Source organism: Chinchilla lanigera, unplaced genomic scaffold (genome assembly GCF_000276665.1).
Source record: "Chinchilla lanigera isolate Chin_1 unplaced genomic scaffold, ChiLan1.0 scaffold00070, whole genome shotgun sequence".
NCBI lineage: Eukaryota > Metazoa > Chordata > Mammalia > Rodentia > Chinchillidae > Chinchilla > Chinchilla lanigera.
Genome location: NW_004955471.1, coordinates 4,299,584 through 4,320,776, shown reverse-complemented (window position 1 = coordinate 4,320,776; position 21,193 = coordinate 4,299,584). Strand labels below are relative to the sequence as shown.

Here is a 21,193-nt window from a genome sequence, read left to right as displayed (position 1 = left end):
GAAATGTCTAAAAAATAGGGAATAAATTCACCATGAAAGTGAAATTAAAATGTTAGGATATTTCTGTATGATCTCTGTATTTTATTTCATTGAAAAGTAAGACCCTTTGAAATAAATGTACCTTGATTGAACAAATGGCTCCAATTCCCTAATTTTCTATTTTTTAGTACAATTTTGATTGAACTTATAAAGATCTGTATTAAGGGCACAGTTTTCACATTTAGCCTTTGAATATTACAGTGAAGAACATTCTGATGACATTGATGATATACACAGTAGTATTTGCTATAATTTTATTAATTGAAATCCTAATTTGCATTATTTATTGTCAGTCAAGTGTTACAGATGTTTTTGCTCTTCTTTAAATTAAATAATGTCAGTATCCAATTCTAATATGAGATCAGTAGTCCTTACTTTTATTTTGACAAGTTGTGTGTCACTCAGAGGCATATTCCTTAAGTCCATTCTTAACTATCTTGATCTTTGGTTTTAAATGTTAATGTTTTCCTCCATCAGTAATTTTTAAAGCCTTATATATAAGATTAAAAGGAGTTAACTCTAAGAAAGTTTAGTTACTTTGAGAATGGGCTGCTTTAGATTCACTTTCCTTTTTCTAAGACATATATAATTTTTCATATTGATAAATTGGTATCCTTCTTTTTAAATTTACTAACGAACAGAAAAAGCGTAGATAAAAATGGCATGACAAAAAAGTATGACATTCACTTATTTCAAATCAAAGAAAATGAATGCAACATAAAGTGCCTTAACTGAACAGTGACAAGATATTAAAAGTAGAGCACGTAAAAACCGGTCATTTAGAATGAGTTATGGATTATTTGTCTGCCAGCCCGAGCTCACGTATAATACCCCTGTTCTGAAAGCCTCATGTAACTGAAAAGGGGCTACAGGGGCTAAATTAGCTTGTTAATTAATACATAATCTTCACAGTAGAAGAAAACCTTCATTAACTGTTAACAATGGACCTATGATCTTAAGGCTAATACTAAGTTGGCTTTTTCTCCTTTTCTGTTGGAGATAAATTTAGCCAGAGAGAAAAAGTGGCAGTTCTGTATGCACTGCTACTTAGATCTTAATGTAGGCATTTTATTTGCCTGAAACTGAAGCATTTGCCTTCATAGAAAATGAAGTGCTTTAGTAAAACTAATAAGCATAATCCTATCACATAAAATTTCCAAACAAGGTTTTTAAGCTAAAGGAATTAGAAAGATATAAATGCTGGTAAGTGGAGAAGCTGTGAGTGCAATTAGGTCCTCTTAAACTAAGCAGCTGTAGTTATTCCTACTTCATGTTTTTTCTTCAGGATTTCAAAGAGAAGCTCTATTCTATTTTGCTTTCTTATTTTGAGGGTTAAGGAAATTTTCAGATATTTTGCTAGTTTATGCATGTGGTTTCCTGAGATGCAATTCTCCACCCTAGGGTCCTTTACACCCAGAAAAGTCATCCATTGCTCAAGGTTCTCTGTGCTCAAATCCTAAAGTCTGAGTAGGCCCAAAAAGGAAAGCAGTGTTTGCTCTTTAGTTTCACAGTGCTTCTAACTTCCTTTTCTTCTCTTCAGAGAGGGGAAAGTGAGATTTAGAATCGTGTAGGTAATATATTTGATTTATGTATGTATGGGAGCATGAGTTTAATTTTGGATTTCTTTTTACTAGAATGGAATAATTTTTAGCTTTTTATTTTTGAAAAGAAATATAAACATCCCACTAATACATTTATAGTCAAAATATGCATTAAGATGTTTATTCTCTTCCTTGAACATGTTACAATAGATATTGCAAAAGGGAAAGAAACTGCTCAAAAGGAAAGAACAACTGGGATGGGGGAAATGAGAAAAGAAGGAAGGAAAAAATATATAGAGACAAGATAACTAAGATAACTGTACTACTAACATCTATTAGTTCATTGAAAAGTATAGTTAGTACTTATATTGCTTGAACAATTTTGCAGGCCTATACCTGGTAATCTGAGCAACTACATTGAAGATAACAGTAATAATAATATAATAAACATTGTTAATTTTCTATCATCTTATTTTGAAATTCTGTATTGTTTTATTATTTTTATTCTCTTTAACATATCGAGAGCAATTAAGATCTTAAAAATGTTTATTCTCAAATCTCACTTTTTAATCATTGAAATGGTGTTCTATGAAAACTCATAATACTTTGATAGAGTACTTACAGGCACGATGCTATAATAGATATGGAACTATATGGTTCTCTAAGCTCTCAGGGCAAGAAGAGCCCTTTCATTTTCTAGTTATTATTCTCCATTCTCCTCAGCGCTCAGAGCTTAAAATTGCGCCATATAATAGGGAAGGAATGTTCTTATCTCAGAAGTAATAAGTGAAGGATGAATCTCAAGGGTGAGAAATTGATCGGTTTCGTAGTTCCAAGTCTATTAAAGCTAGTTCACGCATTAGAGTTCTATCTGTGCATGATAGAGTTCAGAGAGGAGACCAAAACTACATATTAATTTGAACAAGAGGAGTCTAACCTATGGCAGGGATTGGAGTAAGGAAATTATTGGTTAAGGAGTAGAAAGAATTCTAAAGAATTGAGAAGAATGGGTACATTGAGAGGCCTGAGGTGGAGTAGCTAAGGAAAGACATCTGAAAGGTCAGTCTCCCCGCACTGGGGTGTGAATCTCTTAGGAGAAGGTGTAACTCGGTGGTGTTGGAGAGGTTTCCTGAGGTCGCCACCCTGTTGTTAATGCTTAAAATTGTGCCGTATAATAGGGACGAATGTTCTAATCTCATGAGTAAGACAATGAAGGATGGACTTGGAACTGTGAGATAATAGATTGATCCCTATCTCACTGTCGGTATCAGAAAGCAGAAATCCACTTTCTTAATCATTTTGCCACACTGCCTTATACTTTCCTTACCAGGAAAAGTGGCGTTTAACAGTAGAAAGGCAAATAGGAGGAGGATTCAGGGAAAATGTAATGAGGTTAAAGGAGGCTAATGTAATAATGCACGCAGAGGTTTACATTAGTCTCTTTTTTCCTGAAATATTTCTTACATAGAGTCACTTCAGATGCTTAGGAGGCTGCTTCATTGAATTTCAGGACACTTACTTAGCAAAGAAAAGCTGAAATTAAGAACTGGAGAACTGAGAGCCATAACTAGAGTTTCCTTGTCTACTAGTTAGTGCATGTCATGTGCAGTTGATAAAGGTTTGTTTGCAACTAAGAGTGTCTTTAGATAATCCACATGACTCTGCTTCCTTTGCAAACTAAGATTTGGGCAAACCATTTATGTGGATCGCAGTTTTTCTCATATAAAAGGAAATAATAGTAGGACCTCCTTCCTGGATGTGTTCTAAAAATTAAGTGTGTTAATATTTTATGCATTTTTATATTTTCTTAAAGACAGCCTAGGGATATTAATTCTTACAGTAGATCCAGTTTATGGAGCTTTACATTTAATCATAATATTTTTCTCAGATTAATCAGAGTCCATTCATTAATGACAAACATTAAAATACATGGTTAGGTTGTAGAATATGTAATATGAATGTTGTTTAGTGTTATTTGAATTTATTTTCTATAACTTTAATAACTACTGCCTTAAACCAATAGCACTTGAAGGTACTATTGGTAAAACCTGCACTCTTTAATTTTTGCCAGGAATTGTGTGAATATTGAGATTTTTGGTAGAGTAACTGATAAAAAAATTTCATGTTTTCCATGTACTTCTTCATATCAAACTAAGTAGTTTGCAATTTGTATTTCTTAAAAGACAAAACATTCTATAAAATGTCTAAAGTTTAAAATTTTAAAAATAGTTCCTCTTTTTTTTTTTTTTTTTAAACAGAGAGACACAAATACTATGAAGCGGTCAGAAAGTCTCAGGCAATTGAAATGGTGTTTACACTCTATCCTCCTCGCGGTGCTCACGTGGTCAATAACACGTACATCAAATCAACCTGGCTGAGGCCCATCGTCAATGGCGAAGAAGGATATAAATATATTGGTAAGATGCTCAACTTTATTTTCTTATAATAAAGAAGAAATGACTCTGCTAAATAACTCCTATTCATCATTAGATGATGTGGGGTGACACATAGGCCCTCTAAAATGTTACATCTCCTTCCTAGATAGTTTGCCTGCAATTCACAAATGCCTTTGGTGCCTCCTCTAGAATAGTGGACATATGATGTGTTTATCCGCTCACCTCTTGATGGACACTTGGGCTGTTTTCATTCTTGGATTGCTACAAGCAAAACTGCCATAAACATTCATGTACAGACCTGTCTATTGATGAGTTTACCTTTCCTTTAGCTGCAGTGCTTTCCAAACTGATTATACGATTTTATGTTCTCCACCAGCAGAGATATGGGAGCTACATGGGTTCCACAGCTGTATTTACACTTCTCTTTTCTAATTTTAGCTAATCCAATACACATGTATTGGTATCCTAGTTGGTTTAAAATAATGACATTTGACTTCTTTTAATGTATTTGCCATTTATGTATATTCATCATTAAAGCATCTGTTCTTTTAGCCGTTGTGATATTCTTCAGGATTTTTAAGTTTTTAGAGCGCTTAAATATTCTTGGTACAGGGCCGGGCATATAGCTCAGCCGCACAGTTCCTGTCTGGCAGGTGCAAGGTCCTGAGTTCAGTTCCCGGTACCAAAAAAACCCAAAAAACAAAAAACCCTCAAGATATCCTTGGTACAAATCATTTAACACATGTATACTTGGAAAAAAGTTTGTCTTTTCTTTCCTTTAACAATACATGTTGAAAAGTCTTTTGAAAAGACTTTTAATTTTGATGAAACCTGTAGTTTACCATGGTATTCCTTTATGACTTTTGCTTTTTTTCTTTCATATCCTAACAAATACTGGCTGGATTAATAGCCACAAAGTTTTTTAAAAAAACTTTTATAGTGTCATACATTTCAGTGTAGCGTAAGTTTCGATTAAATTTTGTGCATGGTTCAAGGTATAGATTTAAAGGGTTTATTGTTTACATGTTTATATCCAAAATTTTAATGGTGTTTCTTGAAAAGACTGTCCTCCTACAAATGAACTGTGTACTTTTGTCAAAACCAAATACGCAAAGAAAGTATATGGTTGGCAACAAAGCACAAAATGTGCACATTAAAACCATAGTGACATACCCCCATTGGTCTATCAGATAGACTAAAATAAAATATTAAAATCTAACAATATGAGCTCCAACAAGGATGACCAGGATATAGAACATATATTGCTCCTGAGAATGCAACATAGTCCAGGAGACTTGCGAATATTTTGGCACTTTCTTATAAACTGAACGTATTTTAACCACAAAACTCAATCATCCTACTCTTAGGAAAATTTCCAAGATAAATGAAATCATTAAAAAATCCTATATGTGGCTCTAATAGCAGTATTACTCATAATTATCAAAAGCTGCAAACAACACAAATATTTTTCCACTGGTGAGTGGACAAACTCAGTTTGGCACACCCCCGCAAGGGTACACCATAGAGCAATAAACAGGATGATATGAGCTACTGATGAACAAAACGTAGATGAATCTCAAATGCATCATGGTAAGTGAAATAGGTCAGACTCAGAGGGGCCATGTATTGTATGATTCCATTTAAATTAGACTTTGGAAAAAAAAAAAACAACTAACCTGTAGCAACAAATATGAGGCCTGTGATTCCCAGAGCTCAGTGTTGCTGCGAGAGTTCTACCAAGAGCCAGAATGAGGGAGTTTTGGAGTAATGAACCTTTTCTCTATATTGATCAAGTTACCAGTTGTACAATTGTGTCAGTGAAGACCCATAAAACTGTACACTAAATTAGCACATTTTACTATGTGTAAATTTTTAACGAACAACAAAACGAAAAGAATATTTATACAACTGTCCAGCAGTCAAATAAAAGCTTTACCATCATAAGTCATCAGGAAAATCTAAATTAAACCTAAGTGAAGCATTACCACATGGCTACCAAAATGACTACAATTAAAAGACTGGCCATACCAAACATTGGCAAGGATGTATAAAAAGTAGAACACTAGCATTTTCCTAATGTGAAATAGAACAGTGTGTGAAATAGTTTGTTTTATTAAATAGTCAAATATACAATTAAACATACACCTACCATGCAATTCAGCTGTGCCCATTCCAAAATTGTGCATGAGTATTTATAGAGTCCTTTCACAATGAAATGCACACCTGAAGACGAATGGATATACATGTTATGATATGTCCATGTAGAATACCGAGGAATGTAAAAGACAAAACCTTGATAATGATACATATAACAGCTTGGATGAATCATGAAATAATGTTGCTGAGTGAAAGAAGCTGTACAAAAAAAGAGTATATACTATGTAAGTTCAATTACATAAAACTCTAGGAAATGATAACTAATTTGTATTGCCCAAAGGAGATAGGATATTGGAGGTGGGAGTGGAAGTGGGTGATAATAGGTTAAAAAGATTAAAATGATGAAAATATTTATCATTTCAGTTGTGGTGATTTGTTTCTGGACATAGACATATCAAAATGCATCAAACTGTACACTATACATAGTTCATTTTTAATCATTTATTTCTCAATTAAGCTATAGAATGACATTAAGGAATGAAGATACTGAAACATTAATTTTGGCAATTTTTTGAATGATGTTCCTTTAAGTTTAAAAGCTTGTGTTTTAGAACTTACTGAAACAGAGTCATAGAGTCATTGGCTGGAGATATAGCACAGTGGTAGAATTTGCAAGGACCTTATTTCGATCCCTAGCACCATAATAAGTGGAGAGAGAGAGAGAGAGAGAGAGAGAGAGAGAGAGAGAGAGAGAGAGAGAAAGAGTGTGTGTGTGTGTGTGTGTGTGTGCATGTGTGTATGTGTGAGAGAGAGAGAGAGAGAGAGAGGAGTATGTGTGTGTGTGTGCATGTGTGTATGTGTGTGTGAGAGAGAGAAAGAGAGAGAGAGAGAGAAAGAGAGAGAGAAGGATGAGGAAGAGAATGACAAGGAAGAGGAAAGAGAGAGAGGAGGAGGAGGAAGAGGAGGAGAGAGAAATTCAGTTGAATTTCACTGGATTGGTGCATATGAAGGAATATTTAACTACTCAGCTCTGTGGTAACCTACAGGAAGAACTGGGAAGGAAAAAAGAATCTGTTAAGTCGAATAATTTGGGTTCCATAATATGAATTGAGACCCTGGCTGCTATTTAATTTTTCCTTGCTGTTCTCACCTAAGATTTCTAAAACATGGCCTATTTCTCACTAAACATATGTGTTTGGTGTCTAGATTCCATTTCCAAATTTTTTAAATAAAATAAATAAGGAAATATACAAGTGGCTTTATGTTGTAACTTGAGGACTCTCTTTCAAGATTTTATGGTGATCTTCCCCTTTCTCTTTTAGTAAGTGACCAGAGACTTGCATCTTTTGAATTATAGTTGTTATTAAATTGACTGACAAGTGAGTTGAAGCATTTGCCTTGAAAAGATTAGTCTATTACAGAAGTGCTTTGTGAAACTAAGTAACTCCTACTATAAACATTTGAGGGAAGATAGCTCTGGGAATTTATGATGTGTTCCAGTATTAAGACTCCACAATGCAAGCACTCTTGTTTATTGATTTCACTCTGTAGATTCAGAGATGTATCATCAGCAAGAACCAGTGAATAGTTCATAGAATCACTTGTGCTCTGTAAATGCCTTGAATTGCTAACAAATTATCTAGCATTAAGACTGCATTCTCTAAACATTCTCCTGGCTATCCTATTTTTATATTTCATAATTCTTACAACTGTGGCTTCCATGTAACTGGAATGCCGTGTAAGTCATAATTTTAATTTGCTTAATGCACATGAAGACAGTTCTGAATAATTTTTTAATCCCATCAAGTAAAAAGTCTTTTCTTTTTCCCCAGGAATACATGCCTTATAAAATTTAGTTCATAAAGGCTTTTTCAGGAAGCTAGTGTTTTAACACTTCATTGGTTGTTTTTCCTTATAAACTCTGTCCTTGAGCTCTTCTGACCTTTTGGCCTATCACAAAAACTGAATTTGTTTCTGTCCTTCAGTATGTTTTTGTGACCTTGTTTAATGTTCAACCTGGAAGCTGTAGATTGTATTGCAGAATATCTTAGGCCTATAGATCTTGGATATACCATGAAGGGGTAGATTAGCCATTATCTTTCAAGGAAATCATTTAGGAAATATAAATGGATGCTTAAATTACTGTCTGAAACCAATGGTCCATTTTAACTGAAATCATATTATTGTATTACTGTAAGGTTTCAAATTAATGCAGATCCTGAGTAATGAGCAAAGACCTCTAGTTTTACTGCTAGTTCCTTTTTATATATAATTTACGACACTTCAAATTATAAATTCCACTTATTCTTATAACATATGGTTATTTAAATTATGCAATTAACACCAAAACCTGATTCTCTGTCTTAACTACTGTTTTGTTACCCATTTAAAAGTACAAAGCATTATTTTATGTCATTCAGTTTGTTCCACTGCTTTTAGGCAAGATTTAATATCTATTAACCAAGTGAGAATCTCTCCTATCCATAAAGACTGCAATTACATAGTTGTCCTTGATATGCAAGTCTGACTTTTGATTATCTTAGAATTAACCTTGTAATATAAGTAAGACTTTCTTTTCTTATATTCCCTTAAGTGTAGGTTAACTTTTTCAGTAGTCACAAAAAAAGGCTAAGCATAGATTATCATGACTGTCTTTTCTAAAATTGACCATATAAAATATTTTTAGAAGACCTCTTTGATTTTTTGACACGTCTCTAAACATTTTTTTCATATTTCCCCATTTCTTTTAGTAATGGAACTTGGAATAAGATGTCATATTCCAGTACATGTCTGATTTATTATGACCATAATCTTAGTTACTACTGCCTATATTTTTGTACCTTTTTGAATGCCTTGAATTGCTAACAAATTAAATGAACTTTGCAATACTTATTTGTCTTTCTGCCAGTAAATTTTATCTCATTTACTGTCACATTTTCTTGTGACTGTTTGAAAAGTATATAATTTATTTTGTCTCTTAAATTTGTCCTAGTTTTCCTCCACTTATTTCAGATGTATGTATTTATTACTTTTGTCAAAGCTAAGCCACACCCATTCTTTGAGGGGATCTGTAGGATTAGTATAAAATGAAAAAACTGAAATTCTGACTTGAAAGGAATTATGTATATTTTATAACTACTGAGATATGGGATGTAATTTATTATGATTTGAATTAGCTTCAGTATATTATGGTTATTTCAGGTCAGGATTTGCCTTTATGGTACCCTCTTGCTGGAGAAGAATAATGTAGTCACTGAAGAATATATTTCATACCCAACTTAACTTGAGAGGTTGTTAGGGTATATACCTATCCATCTCTTCTTTACCAAACATTACTGCCAGAAACCCTCAGCCTGCTGCTTCTCTAGCTTTCCTCTTGCATTAATTGTTAATGGCAAATGATGTGAATATGTTTTCACAATAAATGTAACTGCTTATGGGAAAACGTTTTAATGTCTACATAGTTCAGTTGCTTAAAACTTTCGTTTTTTTTTTTTGTTTTTTTTTCCGGTACCAGGAATCGAACTCATGACCTTGCGCTTGCCAGGCAGGCGCTGTGCCGCTGAGCTAAATCCCCAGCCCCTAAAACTTTCAATAGCCATGTATTCATAGGAATCATCCAGCAGAAAGATAAAAATGAGTGCTATATTCTATCTGATTTAAGTATTTCAACTCTACTCAAGTTACTGAAGGTTCTTTAGGTTGATGAATTACAGCTTCCTCATTCACTGGAAAGAAACTGCTCTGTGTGAATTCCATTTTTCCTTAGACTTCATTGATAAAATCAGATATGGGTCTCCCACCCGCAAAACTCAATTTGTCGAACAGGTTGTAGGCATGAGGAAGAGGATATGGAAATGACATCACATCTCTGCAGCGAAGTGTGGCTTGTGCATGTCCAGCAGTGCACCACTCAGTGCTTTCTTGCTCAATATTTTAAAATAAAAATTAGAAGATTAATGTTTCAATATAACTCCTGTATCCATCATGTAGCAACTATTAATTGAGTACCTCCTCTATGTGCAGCAATAAAAATTGAGACATAATTTAAACTTAATCCCTGCCCTAGCAGATCCAAAGGACTATCAGAGTGTTTGCTCTAGTAAGCCCAGTGAGTGGTCCTATTGGTCCACATGTCAAATAGGATTTTGCCAAACTTAAAAATATCTCGACATTAAAGTTAAAAAAGACAAAGGATGACACTAATTTCAGTATTTGAAACAAAAACACAAAGCCAAATTCCAAGTCAGCTGAGTAAAAGGCAATTAGATTAGTGAAGAGCAGTCTCTCTCAGCAAAGAAGACTGCTGACCTCGTGTAGGTTTTTTTGAGAAGCATGGAAACCAGCCTCGAAGATGGCCTCAATGACATATTTCCGGGTATTTAAGCTCTTATGTGTTGATCTATTAACATTACACCGGGGCTGGCCTCTGTTAAAATCAGAATACAGCAGATGTCATGGTACAGCATTTCGGAGAGTAGGTCATAAAAATTTTCTGGCTTCTACCCTGTTCTCTTTTGGATAAGTTGCTCTAAGGAGAGCTCGCTGATATAACATGAGGAAACTGCAGCAGCCCTGTTGAGAGTTCTCTGTGGCGATGACCTGAGACCTTGTGTGTATAGTCAGACAGGAACCAAGGTCTGTGTGATAATACAGTGAGGAAGCCAAGCCACCAGCCCCAGTCTTTCAGGGACTAACACTCTAGGAAGCCCTGATGGCAATCTCCTGAGAAACACTGAGTCCCAACACCAGTGGTTATTGCAGCTTTCTGACTCTCAGAAGCCACGTGAGATAAATGCTTGTGGATTTAAACTTCTGCTTTGGGGTAATTTGTAACGCAGCATCAGATAACTGATAGAGAGCATATAATTCAGTGACTGGTGGCTTTGAGCAGTGGGCATGAAAAGAGGTTTCTGTATGTAGTCACTCAGGAAAGAGTCTTTGATTGGCTTTCAGAAATGTGTTGCAAGAGTACAAGGTTTGTTCACTGGTTTACTTTCAAAAGTAGGATCTCTCACTGATTGGTTGGTATTAGTGCATCTAGCTGTCACTGATTTTTCATCAAACAAGTTTTAAATTGGTGCCGAGATTACTTGCAACCTGTGTCTATAGAATCACAATTGATTAAAGATGTTTGAAAAGAGCTTCTAGTTTGCATTTGTTATTATAGGTGTATTATTGTTGGCTTTTCTTAGGAGTATGATGCAATGTTATTCTCAATAAATAGGCACATGAAGAAAAAATAGATATGCGCTAATTGATATAAAATAAACAGTTAAATCTAATTGTGGAACAAAGAAAAGGTAATGATTACATCTGGCAGCACCAGAGATGATATTATGAAGATGACATATGAATTTGTTACTGCATAATAGATTTACTGAGCGGACCAAGAAAGAAAGTACTATAGGCGATGGGAAGTGAGAAGTTATATATATATGGGAACTTTGCTTTAAGAAACTTTTCTCTTTGTTTATATTCCTGCACAACCTAACACCCGATTCTTGTTTAAGCAATGATTTTAATGTAGCAGGATAAATTGGTGACAGAGTATATGAAAGCAAATTAACCTAATAATGCCTCAGAAATGTATGCCTTTACTTATGTAGATATTTTAACATATATTTATATAGATATGTACATGTGCAGTTAGAAATTTTATGTGTATGATTAGAGGTTTTGAATAAACCAAATAGTCTATGGCCATACCACCCTGAACACGCCCGATTTTGTCTGAATAAATCAAATGCATATGCGGCTAGAAGTCAGAGTAATTTCTCATGCATTGCAGGTGTTTATATAAGTTCAGTTTTGAGCACGCAGTAAAGAACTCAGAGGTTTTTATAAGTGTCTCTACCCACTGAGAATTGATATAAAAAAAGACTATCTTGAGTAGGGTCTCGCTCAACAGTCATTTACTCTTACTTTAGATGCTAAAGAAAGCATACTCTTTTTCTTTTTTTTTTTTGGTTTTTCTCTGGTACCGGGAACCGAACTCACAACCTTGCGCTTGCCAGGCAGGCGCAAAGCATGCTCTTTTTCAAAAGAAATTTCTCTTAAAGCCATGGTTCTTAATTTTATTAGACCCAGCATCTACTCTATGCAACAACTAACTTTCATAAAGTAAAATGCACAGCTAATATAATTATTTAAATTACCTGTACACATAATTTTTTCTATATGAAAAATCATTATATCTAGGCATTTATTAACTTATAATGTATACATTGTATAATTAATAATTAAAATAAAAATGAAGCAGTAAAATGTAATTTACACAAAATTTTTATATTTTTAATATGTGTGAAATTATATAGGTGGTGCTATACACTAGAAATGGTAAATAAAACAAAAGGCAATACATGAAAATATGTGCTTTGATATGGAAATGCTAAGGCATTGCTGTACTGATGAAATAGTCATATGCTTGCAGATACACAATAAATATGATGGCTGTAAATACAAACTGAGGCAGGTGTTTTATACTTTTGGATCAAATACTTTGAGAAATTTTACTTCTGGGGTTTGTGATTTTTAAAATGATGAACAGTTCATGGTGGAGTTCCGAACGTCAGTGTTTTACTTTACCTTGTGTTCTAGAAAAGTTCCTGTGTATTAAAATAGTGCTTCCAAATTGCTTTGTATTTCTATGTAAAAAGGAATTTGGACTTTGTGCTTAGATAAATATAGACAGGATTTTCTCATATAAGGACATGCAGAATATATGTTTAGGGTATGGGATTTGTTTTCCTTCCACTGCACTCTTCTTGTGCCTTTAGGCTCAGGCTAGGATTTACCACTATCAGTCCCCACCTGAAAATCAGACTGGGTATATCCATTGTCTCCACCTGCTTCTCAGGCCTTTAAACTGTAGCACAGCTGCGTTTGCCAGGCCTTCAGACTGCAGATAGACTATGGGCTGTCCTAGTCACCATAATGGCATGAGCCAATTATGAAGCATCGCTGTCTATGTACGTTGTTCTTCTGGTTCTGTTCCTCTCAGAACACTCACTAATTCACCTGTTCTGATGGTAAAATGGTGTAGTGAACTTTTTATTTTTTAATTTTGGTTTATTAGTACACGAGTACAGTACATAATGTTTACATTCATTGCGGGAAGTTGGTGTGTGTACATAACACATCTTAATTCCCTTTCCCACCCCTTTGCCCTTCCCTCCTTAGTTAATATTTAGTCACTCCGTAATCGTTTAAAATTCTGAGCGCTCTGTATTTTGTGTGTTTTCTCATTTCTTCATAGTAATCTATATGACAGATGCCATTATCAAACTCGTTTTACAGGGAACAATATCATATCCTGCTGAGGCTAAATAACTTTCCTGAGAACATACCACTGGTATGGTACAGCCAGGATTTAGCTCAGTTGTTTGACCTAGGGGAAATGCTCGCCACTTTCCTGTGGACTGCAGCAGAGATGGTGATTTACTTTGATGGAGATGGTTTTGAGTCATTGAGAAAATATTAAAATATGCTTAGTCTATTAATTTAGAATTCAGTGAAGTGTGTGTATAATTTATCTTAACATAATAATGCATACATATTTATTTATAAGGTTAGTAATTACAGCATTATAATTATAGTAAATGTTGAAACCATTCAAATTCCCCATGTTAAGGAAATTATTAAATAAATATAACTCATAAATAGGATAGAATTTTGTTTTACTGAATATTTACTTACATGGAAATATGAAATATATTTTTAATGAAAAATGTTATAGAACAGTATGGCATAATACATTTTCAAATATTGAAATAAAATTTGGAAGAGCATACATATTTTATCTCTAGATTGTGTCATTCTGCTTGAGTGTATTTGCTACTTTAATGTGGTTGAATTTTACCTTCTTTACATATACTACATCATTTGATATAGATATCTTACTTGATAATAAAAGATTGGAACTTCAGAAATATCATTCTGTGCTGCTGTATATATTACATGTTGTTGAATTTAAAAATCAAAAAGTATCTTCTTTTATATAGTTATTTGTTGATGAATTTGCCTCTATCTTATTTATTTTTTTCCATGTTTGCTACACTGAAAATGATATTTGCCACGTGAAAATAAAGTAAAGCAAACCTTTTTAAAAGGAGAAGATAAAGCCATTTTATTTTTTTGAGGTTAATCTTTCTGTTTCTGACTTTTAGTAGCTCATGTTTGCAATACATAATGATTGCATTCATTGTAGGGCATCGATACCTGTACATAACACACGTCAATTTCCTTCTTTTACCCCCTCTTACATTTGCCTTTTATTTTGCCAGTATCAGATATATTTATTTATCTTATAAGACTTTATAAAGTTAATTATCATACATATAGATTGCAAACCAGAAGAATAGGCCAAAGAACATATAAAACATGTGAGTCAATTATACTAAGTCAAGGTGCATTTTTAGATACAGTTTCTGCACTGAAATAATTCAGGACCTTGCACTTGCCAGGCAGGCACTTGTGCTACTGAGCTATATCTCCAGATATCTCCAAACCTGTGCTGAATTATTGTATCTTTATTTTTCTTTCACTTTTTTCCTATTATCTGTCTTTTATTTTATATATATATATATATATATAATATTTCATATAAAAGGAAACCATGTGATATTTAATCTTGTGTGGCTGAGTTACTTCACTTGACATTATGGTCTCAAGGTGCATCTATTTTCCTAGAAATGATTCAAGTTTATCCTTTTTATGGCAGAGTAATACTCTGTTGTGGATAAATACCACTTTTTCATCCACTCATCTGTTGATGGACATATAGTCTGTTTCAAAGATTTAGCTATTATGAATCATGCTGTTACAAACATGATTATACGTACATCATTGTGATGTGCTGTCTTTAAATCTTTCGGGAAGATATCTAGAAGGGGAATGCCTGGATCAAATAGAACTTCTACTTTTACTTTTTTGAGGAAGCTCCATATGAATTTCCATCAGTTTGTAGTCCCACCAATAGTGGAGAAGGATTCTTTTCTGTCCACATCCTCTCCAGTATTTGTTATTGGTCAACTACTTGATGATGACCCCCCCCACTACATTCTTTCTGGAATAAGATGGAATCTCAGTATTGTTTTAATTTGCATTTCTCAAATGGCCAGCTATATTGAACATTTTTTTCATGCATTTATCGGTCATTTTAATTTATTCATCTGAGAAGTGTCTATTCCTTTTGGATGTCCATTTTTAAACTGGGTCTTTAAAGTTGAGAGATCTGTTATGATTTGTGTCTGGATGTCCCTCCAAATCCTCATGTGGTCATGGGGATGGGCTAGCTTTTTTGGAGGTGGCTGAATCTAGAGTTTGTGATTGGTTCATTGTTTAGTACTGTGAATGGGGGCATGAATGCTACACCCACCCTAGGGTGGATATCCCACATATAATATGAGGGAGGAAAAGAAGCTTGCTTTCTACCATTTTGTTCTTGCTGCTTTTGCTATCTTCCACCTCCATGCCATGAATGGTTGCCCCTCTGCCATGTGCCATCCTGCCTGGGAACCAGGCAACTGTGGACTGAAACCTCTGCAAATTGTGACCTAAATAAAGCTTTCTTTCCTTACCTTTGGACATCAGGTATTTTGTCTCAGCAGTGAGAGGAAAGTAAGCAACACAGAATTTGGTACCAGAGGTGGGGCTGCTTTTGTGACTATACCTGACCATGTGGTCCAAGAGCCTTTGGGAATGGCTTGTGGGAAGAGTTTGGAAAGGCTTGAGAATGTTGCCTGCAAGAGTAGTGCTGGAAGACCTTAGGTTGTTCTATATGGGAGATTCTGGTCAGAGCTCAGAAGACCAGAAAACCAGTAAAGACCAGGTGTGGGAGGTTTCTGCTGGGAAGAAGGACTGCACTGGCTGTTGGACTCCAGACAGTGTGTGTTATGGCTTGGTCAAAAGTTTGCCTGCATTTTGTTTTTGTCTATAGACTTTGCCTGAGACTGAGATTAAGGATGGAGGACTAATTAATCTGGCAGAAGAAATTTCAAGGCTGTCAAATGTTGAGATGGTGGCACAGCTATTGTTAGGGGCTTTTAGCCAGATTTATTTTGAGAATCAATAGCACAGAGCTCAGTAGAATGCTTTAAAACATTTAGAGTTTAGTTAGAAGGCAAGCTCCAGGAAAGCTGTGGACTGCAAAGACAGAGCGGATGAGATCTCAATTGCTGAGAAGGAACAAGAGAATAGGAAAGATGGACTGAGAATATCACCAGAATCAGGAAGTGTCCACCCTTTGCAGCCTCAAAACTGTAAAAGTGAAAGACTTTGCTTTGAGAAGAAAGCCTCAGAGTGCCAGGTTCCAGCATGTGGTGGCTTAGAAAATTTGTTCCTCTGAATTGGATTCAGAGTGGTCAGTAATCCAGGCACTTGACTCCTATAGCCAAGAGAGAAGAAAGCTTGGCTAGTGCTCCAGCTGGCAGCAGACCTTGGCATTATCCAAGTGGTACTGGTTGCAGGCACATACATAATGCAAGAGTTGTGGGGTTAAGGTGGCTTCCACCTGTTTAAGAAGGCCTAGGAAGCCAGGCAGTGTGCCCCTGAGAGTGCAGCATGTGAAGCTGTGCGGGTGCAACCAAAGGTGTGTTGGAAGTACTACAAGTTTGAAAAAGCCAGGAACATAATTGTCTGAGGAAAACTGCAAGCAGGCAGCAAAGCAGGCCTAAGAGAGAAGTCATGGGAGCTACAACCATGGGAAGTGCCATAGAGGTGGAGCTGCTCGAACCCTTTGGAGCTCACAACTTGCCACAGGTTGCGTCAGATTCTTCACATGGAACTACAGGACTTAATGTCTGCCCTGCTGGATTTTGGACTTGCTTTGGTCCCAATCCTTTGTGTCCCTCTGTTTGTAACTTTTAGAGTGGTAATGTCTGTTTGTGCCATTGAATATTGGAAATGTTTAACTCTTTTTTATTTTTATAAGAGCTCATCACTATAAGTTTGCCTTATATCTTAGAGGAGATGTGGGACTTGGACTTTTCAGGGATGCTGAAACTGTTAGGGCTTTGGCAATTCTTAGAGATGGACTAAAATGCCTTTTGCATAAAGTGATGTGCGTGAGTCTTTTTGGGGGTCAAGGGTGGAATGTCATGGTTCATGTGTGGTTGCCCCCCGATAGCCTCATGTAGCCCCGGGGGTGGCTTTTTGGAGGTGACTGAATCTAGAGTTTGTGATTAGTTCACTGTCTGCTGTTGGGATTGGCAGTGTGACTACTACACTGGTCCTAAAGTGGGTAGCCCACATACAATATAAGGGAGGAAAACAGGTTTGCTCCTCCCCCCTTTTTTTCTTGCTGGTTCTGCTGTCTTCTGCTGCCATACCCGGAATGGCTGCCCCTCTGCCTTGTGTCACCCTGCCTTGGAGCCAACCAATTATGAACTGAAACCTCCTCAAACTGTGAGCTACACAAACCTTTCCTTCCTTCATTTTGGGCATCACGTGCTTTGTCTCAGCAGTGAAAGAAAAGTAACCAACACAAGGTGTAATAATTTTATTTTTCAAAACCATTTAAAAATGGTTGTGTGTAAAACTGCATTTTAGACATTTACTGGAAAATGTCTTTCTCTAATAATTTTAAAATGATTTGAAAGTACGTTTAATTATTCTTCCTACTACTATAATTCTCAGCACGTAGTATATTTATATTCCTTAGTTCTGTGACATATAAATACCTATATAACATATACTATTGCAGGTGAATCATTCTTCCCTATTAAAGATAAATAGTTTATCATTTAAATACTAAAATTAATGTTTCCACTCTGAATTCCTTCAAAGATCATGGTAATATCATATGGTTATAATATAGTGTGGCACAGTTCTTTAACTTTTAAATTTATATTGCATAAATAAAAACAGCTTAACCATTATACAAGTAAAAACCCCAAATGAGATAAGAACATTATTCACTCCACCATTATTTATTATCTTGTGTTCAATACTATATGATAGACATGAAGAGAATGCAGAGGTAAATAGAATATCTTCTGTCTCATGTTGATTTGGTTTGGAGTAGAGAAATGATTGGTAGATATACATTAATTAACTGTAATAGAATATATAAACTGATGAGTGGTATAAAACAGACATGTACTAAGTGCTTTGTTGTTCGGCTAAGCAGTCCTAAGAGGGAAGGCAAAGAAAGGGTGTTGCAAGACAGAGAAGCCCCAGTACAGAGGCTGTAGATGCCTTCAACAGGGGGGCTTCTTTGCCATTATTCTGACCTGACAGGAAGTCCCCTAAGTAAGACATTTAGAGCAGGTGTAGTCAGCCCTTCTAAAACAATATACTTAAAAGTGTTATGTTTTCACTAAGGAGTAAACCCTACTGCATTATACAGTGACCAACAATATTGATAATCTCATGCACAAATTTAATAGAAAGCTGAATTAGAGAAAATTTGCAGAGAGGAAAACACTACTTGTGCAGAGGGGAAAACACTACTGAAAGCTTTATCCTCTAATATAATGGCTTTTTACTCTTTTGGAATAGTTTCTTCTAGCATTTTATAAAACTGTTCTTAACTATAGAATACATAGCCACTGGGAGGGATCTCACATGTCTTTTTGTCTCCCTTTTTGCTTTTGCAGGGAGCTAGTTAAGAGCTATTAGAACAGTATCATTTTAATTGAGGATCTGAGAGCCCAGAGGCTAAGTGGCTCATTGAAGATCATGTCCTTAATTATCACTGCGCCAGTGATTTGGGTTCAGGTTCTCATTAGGCACAGCCCCCCTCTCCTCCCCATGCTGTGAGCCTGAAACACATTATCCAGCATTTTTTTTTTTATATACAAAGAAGTTTCTGTGCACAAAATAGACAACACATTTTTTTATGTGCTAGTTTTTTGCTCTTCGTCATCCTCAAGCTCAAAATTAGACTGCTGATTTTGTCCTCTGAATGTTCTCTAAAGGCAAAACTGGAAAGAAGTACTACCTGCTCCCCGTATTGACCTTTCTGGGGAGTGGAGGTGAGGCAGAGGCTTCCGCCCTGGCCACTCTAGCATTGCAGGTCTCCCATTGACTGTGGTTGCATTGGGTTTCAATCTCTTAGGGAAGCTCTGATCATGTCCTGCAGTTCAGGCCTCTTGCAACTTGCTTTGTGTCTCTATTTTAAGCTCAGTTTCTTCCTTTTTCCAACTACACATATTATGTAGTAGGAAATAGCACTTCATTTCGAAATCTCTCAGAAAGTTGAAACTGATCCTTATCAGATATAAGTTGTGTTTAAGCTGAAAATCATTTAATGTCCCTAAGGGAGAAGGATGACTCTGCATGTCCCAGGATTGCAGCATCATGCAGGAAAAATGTTTTCACAATGCTCTGGAATTTTTCTAATTGTTCTCTGTATTGTTTGAGTGTCAGTTAAATTAGAACATTTGATAATTGTAGGGAACTGATAGGGCTTTCGGTTAAAGGTATGTCATTATGTTAATCTTAGTTCAAATATAGTTTGCCTGAATCCTGTTTTGATTATATAATATTAGAATGAATTAACTAGTTGAAGTAGCTTACCTGGAGGGCATAGAACATTCTAAATGTTTTTAAAGTGAGCATTAATTTAAACAGGTACATAAATCTTATATGAAAACCAGAGTTGCATTTTCTCTTCAAAACCTTTAAAATTTGGAGCACAGATATTTCTATATAGGCATAGGTTTTAGACTTAAAAAGATAGAGAAGTATGATTTATATAGCTTTTGTTGTTTATATGTTGTGGGAAAATAGTGACTAATGGAATTCCTTGGGTATCCAAACTCCTGGATACTGGAATTATTCAATAAATACATTGCAAGCTGCTTTTGCAAAACAAGAATTGTATAAGAAATACTTTATATTTGTATCTAACGCAAATAATGAGAGGTTCTCTAACAGTTTTAATTCTACTTCCTATAGATGGGAAGGGTTCAGTGACCATGACTACCACCATCTGCTTTTATACATTCCTTTCACAGCTAAATGGTGTCCTTTTTTGGTGCAGTAGCTTGCTTTCTTTTTTCAGAATAAGTTTGACAGGTATCTGTGGAAAAAGTGAACTCTTCCATCACAATTTATTTGAAGGGAAGTTTCAAAATTTCCTTTATATATTCAGTCATTGTTGGCTATTCTGAAGTGCATAGGATGAGTGAGTATACGAGGGACCGAAGCAATGCTGAGACATAACAGTATAAAAAAGAGCAACTAGACATGAATAGATTTCTTTCTAGCTAATATACTAGTGGACTTTCAGGACACCTGAATTAAAAAATATGCAAAGAATTTATTTTGGCACTAAACAACATTTGTGTTGTTTACCTTGGCACTATCCTTCATTACTCTGTCTCTTGGAACCTACTAAATTTAAAAAAAAATTGAAAAACAAGGGAAAAACATGGAAGGAATGAGTGGTGGAATTTTATAATAGATGCTGGTGACTTACTGCACATTGTCGTAGGGATAGCCAGAAGTGAAGAGGAGTATTTTTACCTTTAAAAAATAATTGCAATATCACATACAACCTATGGTATGTATGCAGTAGTAAAACAGTTCTTACTTGTGTATAGAGCACACACAAGTGCGTTCTTCACCATTTATCCTGTTTAAGAACAATTTGGTGTTGTGACTTGAGTTTCCTATAGCAAGTGTGAGGCAAACTCTTTTAACGTCACAACAAATCAATACTTGTTTAGAGAACACAGGCCTGTGTTTGAGGGAAGGAAAAAGATTACAGCTCACATGCATTGAGTGCTTCTCCTATTCAAAATACTGTGATAAATTATTTACCTGAATTTATTCAAGCAAGCTTATCTAATCTTTATGGAAACCTAATGGACCATAAAACCCTGAATCATGGTGCAGTATACTTAAAATGTATAGCTGAAAAGTGACACTATGGAATTCAGACGTCCCAGCCCATCATTTTGAAAAATTTTAAATAATATAAGATGTGGAGCAGGTAACCTGTGCAACTAAGTCAGAATAAAAGTTCAAACAATATTTCAAAACTAAGGCCAAATCTATATTCAGTTAGTTGGATGGAAATCATTGTATTTAGTAAACTGGTTAAATATTTTTAGTGGTAATTTTAGGTGGTGGCTATCAATGAAATTTTTGAGAAAAGGAGAGAAATTACTT

At 35.3% G+C, this 21,193-nt stretch overlaps 1 protein-coding gene across 6 annotated transcripts in view; it reads left to right on the top strand.

The window, feature by feature from the left end:
* The window catches only part of LOC102018715, a 395,385-nt gene that overhangs the window by 324,953 nt on the left and 49,239 nt on the right, over nucleotides 1-21,193 (top strand). For all 6 annotated transcript variants that reach the window (XM_005400878.2, XM_005400880.2, XM_013522869.1 and 3 more), the window contains one exon: nucleotides 3,839-3,997. In XM_005400878.2, coding sequence (XP_005400935.1) covers nucleotides 3,839-3,997 — 159 coding nt within the window. The remainder of the gene's footprint in view (nucleotides 1-3,838; nucleotides 3,998-21,193) is intronic.